The sequence below is a fragment of the Uloborus diversus genome, unplaced genomic scaffold (genome assembly GCF_026930045.1).
Source record: "Uloborus diversus isolate 005 unplaced genomic scaffold, Udiv.v.3.1 scaffold_553, whole genome shotgun sequence".
Lineage (NCBI taxonomy): Eukaryota > Metazoa > Arthropoda > Arachnida > Araneae > Uloboridae > Uloborus > Uloborus diversus.
The window spans coordinates 90,344-110,694 of record NW_026558740.1 but is presented as its reverse complement, the minus strand read 5'-3'; the positions used below and the strand labels follow the sequence as shown (position 1 = coordinate 110,694).

Here is a 20,351-nt window from a genome sequence, read left to right as displayed (position 1 = left end):
GCAGGGATTATCTTGACTGATTGGCCCAGTCACTATTCTAAAAGGCTAAATTTAGATTCGGTAGGAAAAAGGAGATTTTTTGCTTTTAATGTCCTGTCACCAGTCAGGTAGGTCATATAGAGCTCTGTTGCTGAGAGGAATTTGTTTAGTTTTCAAGCTTTAATTCTAGCCATGGCTTCTAAAAGAAAAAGATTAACTTTGAAAGAAAAGATTGAAGTAATAAATGTGGCAGAAAATGAAAAACTAAGCTTAAGGGATTTAGGTGAGAAATTTAAAATAAGTAAAAACCAAGTAAGTAATGTGCTAAAGGAAAAAGAAGAAATAAAAAGATTGTGGATTACAAATTCAAATGAAAATTCTAAAACTGTTAAGTTTAGGAAAACTGAAGGAGAAGATATTGATCAAATAGTTTTTAAATGGTTTTCGGCTATTAGAGGAAAGAACATTCCAGTTAGTGGAGTACTGTTGCAAGAAAAGGCGAAAGAAGTTGCCGAAAGTTTAGGATTGCAGAACTTTAAGGCCTCTAATGGATGGCTGGAGAAGTTTAAACTACGTCATAATGTTACTTTTAAAACTGTTTGTGGGGAAGAAAAATCTGTAGATTTGCAGTGTGTTACAGAATGGCTGGAAATATTGACAGAAATTTGTGAAGGTTATGAAGCTAAGGACATATACAATGCTGATGAAACTGGACTGTTTTTCAGAGTTTTGCCAAATAAAACCTTATGTTTTAAAGGAGAAAAGTGTTCTGGCGGAAAAAGTTCTCAGGAACGGTTAACTGTGTTACTCTGCTGTAACTCGGAAGGAGAATTTGAAGTACCACTTGTAATTGGTAAGGCAAAAAAACCTAGATGTTTCAAAAACATTAACCCAAAAACCTTATCAGTTCAGTGGTTTTTCAACAGAAAGGCATGGATGACTCAAAATATAATGATCGAACGGCTAACTGCTCTTGATGACAAAATGTGCAAAACAAATAGGAAGATTTTGTTATTTCTTGACAATTGTAGAGCACATCCACAAAATTTAAAATTGAAGGCTGTGAAATTGGTATTTTTTCCACCAAATGCTACATCTGTGTTGCAGCCTTTAGACCAATGCATTATTCAAAACTTTAAAGTTGGATGCAGGAAATTGTTTTTAAGGCATGTTATTTCGCAAGCTTCCAGTGAAAACAGTGCTCAGCTTGCAAAGTCCGTGAATGTATTGAATGCAATCCAGTGGATCACTAAAGCGGTTTCCTCAATATCCAAAAGTTGCGTTCAGAACTGTTTTAAAAAAAGCAGGCTTTAAAATCCAAGGTGTAATAGTCAATGAAAGTAACAACGAAGAAAATGAACTCTCCGAACTTGCTCGAGTCACTGGCTGTGATATTCCGATTAACGATTATATAGCGATAGATGAAAATTTATGCACTGATGACACCAATGAGGATATCACTGCTTTCATCTCTGAGAAAATTGAAGATGCAGGAGGAAGTCCTCCAGAGGATCTTGAAAGTAGTGAGGAAGAAGAAGAGCCAGAAGAAGATTGCAAAATCAAAAATTATAGTGATGCTTTAAGACATATCACACAGTTGCAAAAGTTTATGTTGATAAATGGTGACAGTGAAGGACTCGGACTCATTAGCGACTTTAGTATACATGTACAGAAAAATGCGTCTAAATTACGTGCTGCAAAACAAACCCTTGTAACAGATTACTTTAAATAAATATCTGTAAGTACTTTTCATCACTAAATTTTTGCTAAAATTAATTTTTTCTAAATAAATAACTTAAAACTCAAAATATTTTCAAACTTTATTTAATACTAGCGTTACCCGGACGACTTAGCCTGTACTAGAAAATTAAAAGGGCATTTTAAAAATTATTATTGAATTCTTATTAATTATTATTGTATAACGTTAATGCTCTATTTAATGTTTGGAAATCTTGATTTTTGTACCTCCGAATAAGGGACACCTCTATTTAAGGGACAAAATTTCTGGTCCCCTTCGTGTCCCTTATTGGGAGGTTCTACTGTATTTATTTTTGAAAATTAGTTCTAAGGTAGATGATGGGACACTTGTGAACACAACATGTAGGGACACATGTGAACAGTTCCAATATCCTCTCCACAGTAAAAAAAATTAGTGTAGGCTTATCATAAGTGTTCAAAGAGATGTAAAGATTTATAACTGTTATTTTACTGCAAACAATTTGTAAATTTATTGTAAATTATTATTATATAATTATTAATTATTTATTTTATTATTTTTTTAATTCCTTAATTATTAAATAGTTGGCCAAATATTTAGTGTTATATAATGTTTGCAATCAAAATAAAAATAAAATATTTTCCTTAAACTAAAAACTGAAGTTGAGAATAATTTTAAAATTCATCATCATATTCTGTATGAAGCTCAAATGCACTATACAAGAATAAACTTTACAAAATAAAATATTTTTTATATTGTTTAGTCTGATAAGGTTTTCCCTTGTTGATCCAGTGATTAGAACATGCTATGAAACTTTAAAATTTGACAGCGAGCAGAGTAAAAGAATTCAAAATTTTTTTTTCTTAATGACAGTTACTGTACAATTCAAACTGACACAGTATAGGTTACAAATCCTTGAATGAAATCGGTATATACCTATATGCTTCATTATAACGAGTTTTCTTTGAAATATGATGCTCCTCCTGCATTTTTCAATCGGGTTCACACGTGCCTCAAGCTCGTTCACAAGTACCCCTCTATAGGGGCACATGTGAACAATTGAAGATTTTTTTTTTTTAAATTCCATAAAGCAAAGAAATATGTTTTTTTTTTTTAATCTGAAAAAATCCATGGCACAAAGAAAAGACTATTCAATCATAGGGACCCTTTTTTTTAAAATGAGAAATTGATAATATTTGCTGAGAAATTAAGAAATGAAAAAAAATTGTTCAAATGAGCCCCCGTTTCCCCTACATATAACAAAATCAAGTAAACAGAAGGTGAAATAAAAAACAGAGATTTAAGTTCTTTGATATGAAAATCAAACAGAACATATGCCAGGGAAACTTTAAATTTTCTCTGTTTAGCATTTTTACACATAATTACAACAGAAATTTGTCTCAGCTTCTTACTGGAGAAAGATTTAATTTTTATATAATTTTGAAAAATTTTAATGAATAAAATGGAACAAAAAAAAATATTTGCACCATAATGGTTATCTTTTTTTTCTTTTATGATAAACCTAACAACCTCTTTGAAAAATGTTACAGTTAATGAGACACAGAAAGAGATTATACTTAAAAATTTAGTTGCCTGAATTAATTAGAAACTTTGGGAGAATTCTACATAGCAGTACACAAATACATATCTTTAATTTTGTTTTCGTAGTGACATTAGGATTTTACCAAATTTATTTATTACTTATAAATTACTAAAGACAATTTTTAAATGTTTGACAAATAAATATCAATCTATTAAAGAAAGCATGTGACATAGATCTCAAAAAATATCATTGTTATTGATCAAGTACCAATTCTACCTTCAAAATTAACTATCCAAAACTAAACTTTTGGGTAACCTTTTGTTTCTTTCAAGAGTAAGAGCCTTAATCATTACTTTCAGTCAAAACAGGTTATATGCTGATCCAGCATATTATACACAGCTAGATTCTTGTTATATTCCTTTTACAAAATTGCTATAATGATTTAAGTTGAGGATTAAAGTTAGTACAAATGTCTACACAAAATAGGAACTTAACTACTATCACCTTTACTTTTGCCCCTACTAATGCAAAGCATTGCTATTATATTTTATTGTATGCCTTTGACATTGGAAGTAGCATTTACAGAACCTATTATGTTTGTTTAACCAAGCTAATAATGTAAGTTGTTGATTCTAATATGAAAAGCGTCTCTCTTATAATTTTTAAAGATTAATAATATAAACAGCATATCAACTATTTCTTTGAAAAATATTAAATCGTCGCCTCAGAGCAACTGTAACATATCTAATCCCAGAAAAAACACTAAGATATCTTACTGTTGCTCTGAGGCAACGAAATATTTAAAATATTACAATAAAGAGCCTTAACAATTTCTATTTAAGCAATATCTATGCATCCAAAAGTTACATTTAAAAAAACTGTGTCTTAAAGCAATTAAGGAAATGAACATTTCAAACAAAGATGCGTTTCTAAAATGTATTAGCAACTTATCATTCAGAAGTATTTCACAACAATAACATTTTATAGTAAAATTAGTAATTTTTATAAAACTCACCTTGTAAAGTCAATTTTTCGTGTATTAGGGGTTCTAGGTGGGGCTGCAAAGTTAAACCACACTGTCTTCAATTCAATTATAAATGAAGCAGCATCTCCTTTTAAATTCTGCAACTCAGCATGTGATTTGCTTTTATCAGTGCTACTACAGCTACCACATTCAGACACACAGGATGGGAAAGATGCTTTTGCATCTGAAGCATCTTTACGATTATGGCTTTTAAAACCATGCTTAGAAGATGTTACATCCCTCAAAATAAAACTTTTTTTTGACATGTTTTTCCCATTTTCCGTTTTACTCATAGGCAAATTGTTTCCTGTTTCCAAATTTAAGCTCTTTTTGAATTCATTAGTTTTTAATGAATCATATCCCCAGCGTTTCAGGAATTTTAATCCAATATCTTCTAAACCGCATTCAAACATAATAAATCCCATTTTTTCTTCATCTAAATACTGATTCCATTCTGAATCCATAAATAAGTCTTGTTTCTCATTTTGTTTCCCAACTGATCGTCCTAGAAACCGGTGATTTTCAAAAGTGAATTCAACCTTACTTCTATGGTACGGTATAACTGTTAGCATTGCTTCTTTCAAAATGCTACTGTTATTTTTCAGTCTGCGAAGTTGGCAGTGAATGCATGAAACTGATGCCGACAACATTGTTTCTTCTTGTTGCGTTTCGCTTGTCTCAACAGTCAGAAGCTCTGTTGGTAAAGAATCAGTTTTTATCTTTTTGCTAGAACGTCCATTTACCTTCGAATGAGCAACACTGCCATTGCAAAAATCAGTAAAAGTCTGAACATTTTTCTTTACTTGATAACTATGAGATAACTGTATTGTGGTGTTATCAACACATATTGAAAGTAATGATACACATGTCAAATCTTTTAAGTTATCCAATGCAGAAAATGCAATTACTTCTTCTACAATAGAAGCTTGCATGATACTGACATTAATCTGAAATTAAAAAAAAACTCATAATATTATGTGATTAAAATGACTTAAATGTATATATAGAACAAATAAAAAAATCATACAGGAAGGAAAAAAATTCATTAGTTTAAAAATGAACTAAAACTAGGTCAAAGTAAAACTGCAACAAACATACACTTTGTCTACACTGCAAAAGTTTCTACACAATACAAAAAAAAGTGTACTTTTTGTATCCTCTTTAGCGTTATTTATCTTCCTGAAAACAGATCCAAGCCCACTGAAAGTTTAACTCCTTAGACTAGGTCAAATGCATCAAATATTATCTGTTATGAAATATATTGCACATCTTTCTATAGCAAAAAATAAAAAATAAATAAAACGGTTTTATAAACTACCGCAGCTGAACTTGAGGATCTATAACTATCATCATTTCCTATAAACCATTTCTACTGAAGAACAGCATTATACAGTAGAAGACCATTATAACGCACACCTTGGGACCGGAGCTTTTGCGTTAGACAGGTTTTTGCATTATATAGATCATTTCACAAATTTGAAACTAATATTCAGAATATATCTATATATTTGCACTTCAGAACTGCAGTGTGTATTGAAGCAATAATATTACAATTAGTCATTCACAAATAAATATGTTTCACAATCAAAAGGAAGTGAATTATCCTGCACTTCTGCTAGCTTCATGGTTTGCATAACAGCTGCATTTTTAAGAGCTATCTGGGTTTTTCTGTTTACTATGAGTACTAATTTTCATTTAAAAGCTTTGAATTAAGATAGAAAGATGAAAAACTGCTTCAAAATTTAATTTGACTAACAATTTTTATGTTTGCAAAGAAAAACAGAGGGATTTTTTAAAGTTCAAAACCTATTGTCTAATTCTGTAAAGTTGTGTGGTTTATAGAGAATTGCGTTATATAGGTCGGCGTTATAAAGGTATTCTACTGTATTAGGAAGCTTTCAGTCCAACTGCACCACTTCAAAGTTTTCCAAAATTGAAAATTCCTTCAATAACTCACAAAGCAAAAATGTGTGAATATGTTGTTATGCCGTGAACAGTTGTCTACCCCATAAACGGGTCCTTATGGCATATGTGTACCGTGGTAGTCGGACTTCACACCAAATTATAATTATCAAACTATCCATAGATGGTGCTGCCATCTATTGTGTTATCCGAGTCAAATCGGACTTCCACCTAGAATTAGGAGCTCGATTAAACGGAAGCCGTACCGGTATGCCATAAAATCGACTAGCATTGCTATTTGGGCTTGGATTCTTGAGCAGCATTAAGTAACAACAACAACAACAAATGTTTTAAGGATATAAAACAACTGCTGGCTGTTAGAGAGAAAGCACAGCAGGAGTCAGAGATATTCTGTTAGGAGCTTTGATTTTAAGATAAGGAACTGTTCAAGAAAGAAAAGAAAAATAAGCCTAATTTTGGACAACAGCAATACACATCCATCAGTTGACATTAAGTTAAACTGAACTGCTGTTTCTTCCACCAAATTCAACTGAAAAAAGTTGACTTGCCAGTCAGGGAGTGTTGCTCGAAGTCTAAAGTTTCATTTCAGAAAATATTTTAGTCAGTAATACATTATGGCTTTAGAATATAAGAAAAAAATTCCTTTTGTGTTTTAGATGCAATAAGAAAGCTAAATAAATCCTGGCAATGCGTCACACCTGATACTTAAAAATTGTTTTCCCTGAGGCAGGAAGGTCTCTTTGCTGGTACAATAAATGATGATGAACAAAAACAAAATATACCATTAATAAAATGTTGTTGAATATGAAGTGTCCAAGAAATTAATCCTCAACATAACATTGATTCATATGCTATTGTGGATGATGATCTGATGACCTCCCAAGAACCAACTGATAATGAAACTGACAACATGTCAGTTTCTGAATCAAGCAATGAAGATAATGAACGTGATGATAATGAAGATGAAAGTGAAAAGGATTTGTCAAAAATAACTGAGATATGGAGTGTAAGAAAAACTTTATCAAACTTGGTTAAATTCAATACCAACTATTCAGACTCTGCATCTCATTTAAAAATACTGAAAATGAAAGTCATCTAATCCAAGAAAGCAACAAAAATAAGATTGTTTTTCTAAAGAAATGTACATGTTAGTGCAGTAAGATGTTCTGTTTATTTTTTCCTATTTTATTTGAGAAACTCTTGAAATTTCTGTTTAAAATCTCTGCTATTACATTTTCTAATCTTTCTTTTTCTCTTGCCCATGAAATTTATTGGTCACTGCTTATAATATACTTTGGTTATAAAATATCAGATTTTCCAGGCCGTTGATAATACATTATAAACAGAGCCGACTGTATATACACCACCATGGATTATACAATGTACTTTTCTCCTTAACTGTGATGTTAAAACTAGCTGGATCTATGCCACTACAAAAAACACAGAAAATTATGACGCAGAAAAATCCAGAAAAGTAAGGGGGGGGGGGGAAAGATAAGAGAGAAAGGATAATCAAAAACCACTACGTTGATTATTTAATGTAAACAATTACTTACTTTTGATATCTTAATCAATGCCCTAGTATGTTTTGTACGAGTTTCTTCATAATTACTTCCCAGATTGTCAGTACTATCACTTGAATTTCCGTCCAAAATACTAAAGTTTTTCTTCTTATACTTTTCTAAAATTTGAGCACGCAGTTGACTTAACTGTAAAACTTTCTCCTTTTTCAATTGATTGTTCTGTTGAACTTCATGTGAACACATCACATGCAAATGATTTACAATTGTTAGTGGATGAAGCTGAGCCAGTGTTGGAGTTATTGTATCAATAAAGCTAGAGAGAAAGCAATGTTTTAGTATTACAAAACTATAAATTAAATTTTATAATAGTCAAATAGAAGTATTTACCTCCTGAAACTTTCAATTAGCAGAGGAGATATCATAAAATGGACATCACCACTTAATTTGATAACTAAAATTATTTTGGAAGCATTTTTACTGCAATAATTATCAGTCATACAATCATCTGCAAAATGACAGAATAACAATTATTATATTTATAAGACTTTTTGTCCATTAAAAATATCAGAGAAATATCAAATAGAAATAATAGAAAATACTTTCTTTGACAATTATAGTTACAGTGCAACCTTGGGAATTCTTTTTGTGATTGGTTTAGTATCTTATATTTTAAAAATGATTCTTCAATACTTTTTAGGAAATCATTTCATTAAACGTATGACCTCTTTTAATACTTCTCCTGAAAGTCAAGTATTCTGTGCAAAAAGAGTTAAAAGGAATTCAGATAAAGTAACAAAAAAATGAGAAGAAACGAAAAGATAAAAGAATGAAACTATCATTAATGAAGCCATTCAGACTAGAAATATATAAAAGAAATATATTTGTTTGAAAAATTTCTTTCCGAAAGATTTTCAAATTAAATGAGTTTTTCCCAGAATTCTGCTGCCAATACATACACGTACAAATATATGCATATTTATACATTCTTCAATATATGAAAATAATATGCAGTTAATAAGATTTATGCCTTCAAATTAAAAATATTACAAAGCAGAACAATTCGTTACACAAAAAGGTCAAAAAACATTTTTAGAGGATTATTGTATGGCTCCCAAATTCTTTCATTCAAATGCTTAAAATTTGTAAAATAAATTTCCTTAAAAGCATCTTTAAACAGCAATTACTTTCAAAATTATATCTCAAAGCAGCTTTTTCATTGTCTTAGACCTTTTTTTTTTCACCACTTTCTACATCAATTAGTTTATTTCCATTACTGTAGCTTGCTTTATTAATTGCTGCTTTGCCAATTTTTAGAGGAATATAATTGGAACAAAAATATAGAGGAAAATCAAGAAAAGAATAAACCACAAGCCCAAAGATGTGCAAAGCAGCCAAACAAATAAGCCAGGTAAATATTAAAGTCGAATTGTTTAAAGTGCAAATAAGTGAGTGAAAAAAATGTGGATGTTATTGATTACAAGGATTTTTCAGGGCAAAATGCTTGTTGTCTTTACAATTTTGTCCAGTTTTAACAATGACATATTTTTATAAATCAAGACAAAACATTTATATTTTGTATTCTCAAAAGCTCTGCATTCCACTATGATTTCTAGCATAAAAAGGCATTTTTTTATACCGTGCAATGTTTTCTGTGCCCTTATAATTCTGACCACTACTATATATATATATATATATATATATATATATATATATATATATATATATATATATATATATATATATATATATAGTAGTTGTGATTGTTGAAGTGATAACTTCTTATGGGAGGGTAAACCAATTTGTGACATAACGCTCCTAACAGGGTAATTTTAACTATAATACAGAATGCTAGGAACACAGGATATGCATAGTCATAAGGGGTTGAACTGAAGACGGGGGCATCGCGATCCAGCGTAGGTTCGAGTCAGCCATGAGGCAAATCTCGAGGATACTTTTCGGAGAAAATCCTAAACGTTGCTAAAAATGATTTGTAAAAAAACTATATACATATATATACATATCATTGTCATATTTTTCTTATAAATTAAGCAATAATCCTTAAATATTATTTCTGAAGCCTGTTTTTTTGTTCCTACACGGTCTAAAAATCAATTTTTCGGAAACGCTCCTTGCTGCTGCAATACCTTAATTGAAGGGGTTTTTTCATTTTTTTTTTAAGTTTGGACTCCGTTCAGATAACTAAGCATAATCTATCTATACTAATAATATAAAGCAATAGAGTTTGTTTGCTTGAACGTGCTAATCTCGGGAACTACTGGTTCGAACTGAAAAATTATTTTTGTGTTGAATAGTCCATTCACTGAGGAAGGCTATCTATACTAATAATATAAAGCAGTAGAGTTTTCTTGTTTGAACGCGCTAATCTCAGGAACTACTCGTTCGAATTGAAATATTCTTCTGTTGCATAGTCCATTCATTGAGGAAGGCTATAGGCTATATAACACCATGCTATGACTAATAGTTACTCCTATTAGTCATTTAGTTAGCAGCAATAAAAAATGTTATGAAAACGGGAAAAAATTTACATTACAATATAAAATGTTTGGAATGCAGAACATGAGTAGCCATTGTGGCTTGACCTGAAAGTGTGGGCTTTGTGATCCAGTGGGTGTAGGCTCGAGTCAGCCATGAGGCAAATCTCGAGAGTACTTTTTAGAGAAAATCCTAAACAATGCTAAAAATGGTTCGTAAAAAAAATATTATATACGTATCATTGTCTTACTTTTTTTAATGATTAACTAATAATATAAAGCTGAAGAGTTTGTTTGTTTGAATGCACTAATCTCTCAGGAATTACAGGTTCGAATTGAAAAATTCATTTTGAGTTGAACAGTCCATTTATTGAGGAAGGCTATAGGCTATGAGTGATAACTTTTTATGGGAGGGTAAACCGATTTATGACATAATGCGCGGAACGGTGCAACTCTCGTCTGACATTCCTTTCATTTGCGCATATGACAGAAGCACGCATGGACGGGGAAATTTTGTTTCTTTACTCTTTGGGTCAGCTTTAAGCGTTAAGTGATAGTAGAAAAAATAATGAAACTAACAGAAGATGGATGATCATCGCAACATAACGCAATCTCCTAACGAAAGGCGAGTTTAATAATACAATATAATACGAATAACATTGTAAACAATATGTAATCAAAACTGCATTAAATCTTTAAATTTATTTTCAAAACAAAAACATTTTTTCAATTAGTTGTACTAAAACTATCTTGCTTCATTTAGGGTTTTGAACTGTGATAAGGTGTACATATTTTAAACAAACTTCATCCCCGCAGACTCCTCAACGCGGGGGTTGGGGATGACCGAGAAAAAAAAAACATAATAAATAAACATTTAATTTGTGCATGACAGAATAAAATCTAAACTAACTTTAACTTTAAAACAATCACTGGTTAAAAAGTTAGTTATTTGGGGGGGGGGAGATCCAATAAAGTGTGCGGTTAGGGTCCCTGGTGATTTTTTCAGGGGGGAGGGGGGCAAAAATGATGATACTAAAATTATTCCATCTTTTAAACGTATTATGCAATCAAAGCGTCAAAATATAAGAGCAGGAGGTGTAGCAGTTTATTTGATTGCATAAATATTGTCACTCCAAATCTAGGATTACATGTTAATAATGCTACAAGCTTTAATACGACTACACAACATGATATTGGTGAAATGTGTATAGTGGAATGTCTCAATGAAAGAGTTCGGAACTGTACTTGATGCAGTCTTTGCAAGATTTTTAGAAAACATACAATGCAAAAATTTTGTTGCTTATTATAGCTACCATAAGCCAATTGTTACTTTCATAGGATTAAATAATGATAATAATTTAATCCTATGAAAGTTATCACTTCTGCCGAGCATCCCGTGACTAGAGATGTAAAATTTCCGGAAATTTTGAAGTGGTGTAAAAAAACCGGCTTTTTACCGTTTTTTTTTCGGGAAAATTTGGAAAAAATGGAAATTTTGATTTTTTATGAATAAAATTCTGGTTTCTTAATAGCTCTGTGTTTCTTGGAACATATGAAGGGTTAAGCATTAAAAAATATATGCTATCCACACATCTTCTTTTTCTGCTTAACAGAAATACACATAAAGGTAAGATTAATTAGGAAAAAAAAACCTTTTTGTTTTATAACTGAAAGCTTTCATAGTCAAGCACCAGAAATAAGTCCAGTCGTTATTCAACCATTAATATTGGGTAATGTGTGTCTAATCATTAAAATTACATTTTATATTTTAGTTTGCGTTTGAAACTTGAAATATTAATTGAAATTTTCGACTTTCAAACATGATATATGTATTTTTTTTTTTTTAAAGAAAAATAATACAATGTTACTGTCTGAAAATAAAAGCTATTGAGTTTTGATTTTTTCCAACCCAGTCTAAGTCCAAATCAAAACTAAATTGGTTTTTCTTAAGCTGAACCAAAACTTAAACTGGAGTTTCAGTTTATTCATATAACCGTGTTAAGCACAGTAGTAAAAGTAATCATACCAGCACTTTTGAACAAAAGTGAGTTATAAGAACCAAGTTGTTCTCTGTTTCGTATTTTACATAATAAATAAAATGTTTTAGGGTCATTTGATCAAGAACTTATAAAAAAAAAAAAAAAAAAAGAAATCTAAATCAAATATACGGAAGAGCCAAACTTTAAAAGACAAAATCTCAGCTTGAGCCCAACTTCAAATTCCACTTTTTTGCTTAGCATAGCAGTATACAGGGTGCGGCAAAAAATAAAATAAAAATATCGGACGAAAATTGCATCATCGAATGAAAGTAAAGTAATTTCATTTCAATAAATGCCTAATTTATTTTTGTCTCTCACTTGATTAGAAAATAGTTTACAATATATTTCCTAGTTTATGTATTGTTTTCTGGTTTTTTTACAATTTTAAATAAAATACCTGCTATTTTAAGTTGTTTAACCAAGTATAACAACAGTTCGTTTGCTTGTTGTGCCCCGGCAAACAGTATTTGAAACGGTATGTCGTTTCGAGTGGCTTGGAAATGATAGTCGATGTCCGGAAAGTTGACAAAATGAACAATGAACATTTGTATTAATTGTCAGGTCATCCAAAAGTGAGTTCAATGAAATCCTTGGGTTTCCACGAGAGCAGTTGTTTGCTAAGATGAGAATTTGTGATCGATAAGTGCGACTGAGGGAAAAAACAGCTCCAACAGAAGTTTTACGAGTTCCAAAAAGTTAAGGCATTTGTATGACTCCAAAGATGCCAAAAATGTTTGAGACGGGCTGCAAGGCCGCGCTAAAAGAGATAGTATTCAAGCAGCTCATATCCCCCAGAACAATAAGAATTGGTCTGTAGCCAAGCACCTTAAAAAATTTTAAATATCGCAAAAATTCGAAGTCAGGCTTAGTCTGTGATGGAATCAGCACAAGCGAAAAAAAAAATCTCTAGTTTTTTGTGGATGAGGGCCGTAAAATGAATCAAAAAGTGAACCAGAAGGACATTTTAGAAGTTATTGTACTTCTGTGGGCCTAAGAGCACTTCAGCAATGTAAACTAGACATTTTTCTTGATCCGCACCTATTCATATGGCCAAAAAAGATAAGAGTGGTGCAAAGTGCATTGTTTTTTGACAAGATATCATCTTTGTGAGTGGACGCTCTACTCGCTAGACCTCAATCCCATTTATTACACTGTATGGCCTTTTAGGAGTCGAAGGTCTACCCTAAACTACACGTAAGTTTGAACTCTCTAAACCAATTGCTTTATAGGGAATAGGATTGATTGAAGGACTTGTGGCCCTTGAATGAAAAATTCAATAAGCAGTTGCATCTCTGTATTACTGCAAAAGGCTGCTAGTTTGAAAACAATTAAATTTATTGATTGTGAAAGGTCTACTCATATTATTATTTTTTGTGTTTTGTTAATTCATTCATTTTTAATAAAGTTTCATGGAAAATTGCTTGCTTTTTTTTTTTGCCGCACCCTGTACATTTGATTTGCACAGTCAGCAGAAACAGAGTTTTGTGGTTGATGTTATGCTTGTTTGTTTCAAGAAGAAGGAAAATAAATTCTTCACTAAGGTTATTGGTTTAAGCTTTTTTTGCAAAAAGGATTATTAAATGTTTTTCGATCTATACGAAAATTAAATTATCATACAAAAACTTGCATTAAGGTTAGACAGTATTTTAACATAAAATGGGGGGGGGGGGGGGGGGAAATTGCATCAGAATTTAAGTGGGAAAAATTTCTAATCACTTTTTGCTGAAAATTTCAATTAAAACCCTGAAAAGGTTAAAAAATTCTTTTTTTCTTTTCAATTTTTCCGAAGTAAAAATTTACTGCTTCGGAAAAAAACGTTTTTTCGGAAATTTTACGGTTTTTTCCGACTGTTTTCATCTCTACCCGTGACGCACATTTTTTCATTGCCTGGTTTTTTTTTCATTTATTTATACATATATTATACATATTTATGTACAGTAAAGCCCCTTAAATACAGACACCCCTCATACTGACAATATTAATTCCTTGACTATAAAACAAATAAAACTATTAAACCCCTCTACTGCAGACACCCCTCTAATGCGGACAAAGAAAATTGTCCTGTTAGTGTCCTCATTACAGCGGTTTTACTGTATATATATATATATATATATATATATATATATATATATATATACAGGGTGTATCAGTACAGCGTTTACAGACTTTTAGGGCAGATGGAGTACACATAGAGGATGGGAAATCACATAACAGTGCATGGCCAGAAACACTTTCCTGATGCCATAGAGACGGCATAAAGCACAAGAAAGACAGGACAAATAAGAGGAGAAAACATGTTTGTTATTTTTAATACATTAAAAATGCTGGTAAGTTTTTGTCTGGTGTACATGATAGATGTCGTTATGTAAACAGAAGCACCAGATAATGGTGCATGCACACAAGGTTTTTGTGCTGCGCTCGCTTTGACGTTCAATCTTCAATGCGCCGGAGATGTGAGGCATGCATCACGGCCCGGGGTCGTAATTTCAAAAATCTACTTTGATGAAAATTGTTGGCTCCTTCATTTTCTTTTTTCTTAGTTATTTGCTGTACTAAGAATAATAAACATGATTTCTTCTCTTATTCATGTTTTGTCTTTTTGGTAATCTATGTTGTCACTACCACGTCAGGAAAGCGTTTCTGACCATGCATTGGCTGTGTGATTTTCCATCGTCTAGGTGTACTCTATCTGCCCTGAAAATCTCTAAATCCTGTGCTGATAGTGTGTCCCAAAGAAATAAAAATAGATTTTTCAAGTCGTACACCCTCTTATATTTTTCCTTTTTTGTCAAAAAAATTGTTAAAATAGTTTCATATAATTTGAACAACGGCAACCAGCACCAACATGCATCTGGAAGTGCAAACCAGCACTGCATACAAGACAAAATTGAAAAAAAAAAATTTTTTTTGAAAGCTTGAAATTTTATGTTGATAACATTGCCCTTATAACCCCACATGTACTACAAAAATATTTCTCCAAATTAAAATTTATAATTTTCTATAAAAAAATTGATTTTTTTACATATAAAATTACATAAAAATTGAAATAAAAAGTATCATATTTCACAAGAAAAATTCACCTTAAACTTGAAAAAATCCATACCTTTGAGTACTATGTAGGAGACTTAAATATTGCAGGAGAACAAAAACTTCTATTTAATGCTAATTACCTACCTTAACATTTATATTTTTTGGCTGGATAAATTCTTTAAAATTAAATTACGTTTTTTAAAAAATATATTAAAAAATCAATTTTTTTTAATTCCTAGTGGGGGAATCCTAAATGTTTTCAAATTGAATAAATGCTCTTATGGTACATGTAGGGTATAGCAGTAACGTTTTATCATCATGAAATTTCGAGATTCTAAAAAAGTTTTTTTTTCGATTTCCCTAGTACACAGTGCTGGTTTACACTTCCGGACGCAATTCGGGATGGGTTATTCTTGTTCAAATTATATGAAACTTTTATTTACATTTTTTTGACATAAAAGGAAAAATATAACTGTATCTGCGACTTGACATGATTTTTTTTGAGGGGGGGGGGGCATTCTATTATATATATTGTAACGGATTCGGTGCGACTTCCACTTTCTTGAAATGAAAACACAGTTCTTGATAAAAACACAGGAAATTTATTTACACTATGTACAGGAAAGATCGTCAACAACTGCTAAATTATTCATCAGCAATTAAGCAATTATCACACAACACCGTAAACTCAACGTTTACACACGTATTTACTTCCAAATACGAAAACAACACAGCGAAATGCCTCGCTATAAACAGAGCAAAAATCCTCTCAGTTCGAAATATCAAACGAAACTGACTGTTTATCCATCGCTAACGGCTTAAATACACCGAAAAGAAATTTCTCAAATATTCCACACGCTTCTGTAAAGTAGTAGACCGTTATCGATGAAAAGAAAGAAAATTGGGGTCGTATACTTTAGCCGAATGAAAAAGGGGTTGTATATTCATTACGGGAAACTATTTGCAGGTTACGTTCCTACAATAATTACTATTTACAGAATTTGTAACATTGCCCCCTTCCTAAGGACTGCACGTCCCGGGCAGTACAATCCCCAGAAAGGGTGCCAAACTTCTATCACAAGTTTACAAATATACACATTAATTAATAACTAACAGATACAGAAAACACAATAATAACAAGAAATATTACTAAACATTAAAAGCAAAAATTAATTATCTACAACTTTTATGTTATCAACCATGGTTGTTTACATAATACTCATGAACTATGGCCATAGTATGGGGCTAACCGATCATAATGTACAACCCTAGGTTTTGCATTAGGTGATTTTTGGATCCTCACTACGACGTCATTTAGTCGGTTAACGACTTTGTAGGGTCCATCCCAATGCGACTGCAATTTGGGTGAAAGACCTTTCCGTCGGATGGGATTCCATAACCAAACCTTGTCACCTTCGTTGAATTCATGTCCAGTAGACCTTGTGTCGTATCGGGTCTTCATCTTCTCCGCCGCGATGTTGATTCGCTCTCGTGCGAAGTTATGAACGTCTTCCAACCGGGCCTGGAGATCCTGGATGTACTCCTCAGGCGATGAAGGCGCATCCGGAGGACGACCGAAGACGAGATCACAAGGTAGCCGAAGCTCTCGTCCGAAGAGCATCTGAGATGGGGCATATCCGGTAGTCTCGTGGACAGCACTGCGGTAGGCCAGCAGGAACAAAGGTAGCTTCTTGTCCCAATCCTGTTGATTTCTGGATACCATAAGTGAGAGATTATTCAAGATTGTGCGGTTAAATCTCTCCACCATGCCGTCCGATTGTGGGTGTAGTGGTGTTGTCCTAGTTTTCTCAATTCCGAAAATTTGACATAGGCCCTTAAACACAGCAGAGATGAAATTCCTCCCTTGAAAGGAATGAATCTTCAAAGGTGTTCCGTATCTCGAGATCCAATGTTGGACTAGAGTCTCTGCTACGGTAGTAGCCTCTTGATCTGGAATGGGATATGCTTCCGGCCATTTGGTGAAGTAGTCGATGGAAACAAGAATGTATTTGTTCCCATCAGCAGTTCTTGGTAGAGGACCCAGGATGTCGATCCCAATTCGTTCGAAAGGAGCTCCAACGTTGTACAGATGTAGCTTCCCTCTGCTTCTCTTCTTCGGTCCTTTACGAGCAGCACAGGCGTCACAAGAATGGCACCACTTCTCCACGTCATCCTTCGCCTTGCTCCAGAAGAAGCGTTCCCTAACTTTATTGAGGGTTTTCAAGACACCAAAATGTCCTCCAGTCGCACTACTATGTATTTCTTTCAGAACATCTGAAATCCTTGATCGGGGAAGTAGTAACTGCCACCTAGATGTTTTGCCGTCGTCAGATTCCCATTTTCGGTGTAGCACGCCGTTCCGTAAATGGAGCGAGTTCCATAAAGCCCAGTATCTTTTTGTTGCAGGACTGAAGATGGAAACATCCTGCCAGCTAGGTCGCCGACTGTCACTTTCCATGAACTCCAAAATTGGTTTTATGTCGGGGTCTTCAAGTTGATCTTTTCGAACTTGGTCGTCACTCCATGGATCAGGTTCTGATGATATTGGAGTCACTGTCACCTGGTAGGCGGTAGGGCTAGTCGTTCCATACTGTTTCTTGATTCGGGAACAATAGTGGCAGTTCTCAGGACAGGGTCTTCTTGATAAAGCGTCAGCATTACCGTGAGATAACCCTTTTCGATGCTTGATCTCCATGTCATATTCCTGGAGCCGCTGTATCCATCTGGCTATCTGGCCTTCCAGATTTTTGAAGTTCAAAAGCCAAGTTAATGAGGCATGATCTGTCCGAAGCAGAAATTTTCGGCCGTAGAGGTAATGATGGAAGTGTTCTACAGCTTTCACTATGGCCAGTAACTCCTTTCTGGTGACGCAGTAATTTCGCTCCGACTTTGATAAGCATTTGCTCCAGTAAGCGATGACATGTTCATTTCCGTCAATTTCTTGGGATAAAACAGCTCCGATGCCCTCGTTGCTCGCATCAGTGTCCAGGATGAAGGATTTTTCAGGCTGAGGATAGGCGAGGATAGGCGTTGATGTTAAAGCCTCCTTCAGTCGTAGAAATGCATCTTCACATTCTTTGGACCATTCAAACTTTTGCTTGCTCTCCGTCAGCTTATGCAAAGGTCGTGCAATGTTGGAAAAACCCTTTACAAACTTCCTGTAGTACGTGCAGAGCCCCAGGAAACTTCGCAACTGATGGATGTTTTCGGGACGACTCCAACTCCTGACCGCAGATACCTTCTCTGGATCGGTTTGCACACCCTCAGAAGAGATGATGTGACCAAGGTAGTTCACTTCCCGGCGGAACAAATTACATTTGGACGGGCTTAACTTCAGATTGGCTTCCTTAAGCTTTTGCAGCACCTTCCTAAGATTTGCCAGATGTTCTTCGAAACTGCGTCCCACGATGATAATATCGTCTAAGTAGACCAGACAGGATTCGTAGGAAAGTCCTCTTAACACTGTCTCCATAAGACGCTCGAATGTAGCTGGTGCATTGCAGAGGCCGAAGGGCATCACTTTAAACTGCCATAAGCCTTGCCCAGTTGTAAACGCTGTCTTCTCTCGGTCATCAGGGTGTATCTCAACCTGCCAGTAGCCGCTCTTCAAGTCCAGGGTCGAAAACCACTTGTGTCCGGAAAGAGTGTCCAAGGTGTCGTCTATCCGTGGAAGAGGGTAACTGTCTTTCTTGGTGATTTCATTCAGCCGTCGGTAATCGACACAAAATCTGGTGGAGCCATCTTTCTTTCGGACCAAGACGATGGGAGAAGCCCAAGGACTGGATGAAGGTTCGATAACATCATTCTCCTTCATCTCTTTCAGGAGGGTCTCAACCTCTTCCTGCTTGGCGAACGGTAGTCGTCTTGGATGCTGTTTAATAGGTGGGTGTTCTCCAGTGTAGATCCTATGCTGCGTTAAATTCGTACGGCCAACATCCTCCGATGTAGATGAAAACAGATGCTTAAAGTCATCCACCAATTGTTCCGCAGCAGTTCTTTGATCTTTCGATAAGGGTGCACTCCCAATTAACTTCGATGTCAAGGACTCAGAAGACACAGTTTCGGGGGAATTGATTCTTCTAATGATGCAGTTTACTGGAGTACAAGTTGCTAACACTTCACCTTTCCGAATATTCCTTGGCCTTTCACTCACGTTGGCGACTCTTACAGGAATTACATCCTTGGAAAGGTCCACAAGCGTAGATGCTACCAGCACTCCTTTTAGGTTATTGCTTAGGTTCGGGTATTCAATGAGTCCAAATCGAAAACTATTGCTTTCTTCAATGGAGCCGGGTATTAATGATTCTGACCTTGAGGGAATCGATAAATCTGTTTGGGCTATTATTTGATGAGCGGATTTTACATCACTTTCTGCGGGGAAAACGGCTATGTCTTCTCTTATCGAGTGCAGCTCATTAGTCTTGAAGTCGAGGTTGAAGTCATATTTCTTTAAAAAGTCCAATCCGAGAATGAAGGGGTCTGTGATAGCAGCAACGAATGCCGTATGATGGTAAGTGGCATTTCCAAACACAATTTCTAAGTTCACTTTACCTTCAATCTCGATCTTGTCACCTGTCACAGTTTGGAGGGTAACGCAGGGTGGCGTCCATAGAATGTTGAGTCCAAACTGACGAGCCATATCTGTTCTAATGATTGTAACATTGGCTCCAGTGTCAATAATCAGTTCGCAGGGAAACCCGTTTACATATGCGTAAACAAACAGTCCATTACTGCCGCCACTCGTCGATGAAATCTGGAAAACTTTAAGATGGGGCTCATTCCAATTTGGCGACCTCCGCCCCGCGAGATTGCCATGGCTTAGTTTTCCTGGACCTGCGAGGGAGAGGTGCTTTTCCCTCTGGCTTCTTGGCGAGCTTCACAGTTTCTTCGTAAGTGACCCTCGCCACCACATTTCCAGCACTTAAGTGATTGTCCATTTTGGTCCTTGGGAGCCGAAGTCCTTTTGAGGATTCCTGCAATTTCTTTTATTTGCTTTTCCAGTTCAGCAAAGTGTGACGAAACCGGATCAGGCTCATCAGTTTTCACGCCGCGGATTGAATGACGATCCTTGCGGGTTGCTT

General features: G+C 34.3%; 1 protein-coding gene across 1 annotated transcript in view; it reads right to left on the bottom strand.

Annotated features, from left to right (window-relative positions):
* Positions 1–20,351, bottom strand: part of LOC129233623 (bridge-like lipid transfer protein family member 1) — a gene marked incomplete at both ends in the record, with an annotated part of 120,068 nt that overhangs the window by 14,096 nt on the left and 85,621 nt on the right. Inside the window, 3 exons of the mRNA XM_054867598.1 lie at positions 4,255–5,210; positions 7,743–8,022; positions 8,097–8,214. Of these exons, the coding sequence (XP_054723573.1) occupies positions 4,255–5,210; positions 7,743–8,022; positions 8,097–8,214 (1,354 nt within the window). The remainder of the gene's footprint in view (positions 1–4,254; positions 5,211–7,742; positions 8,023–8,096; positions 8,215–20,351) is intronic.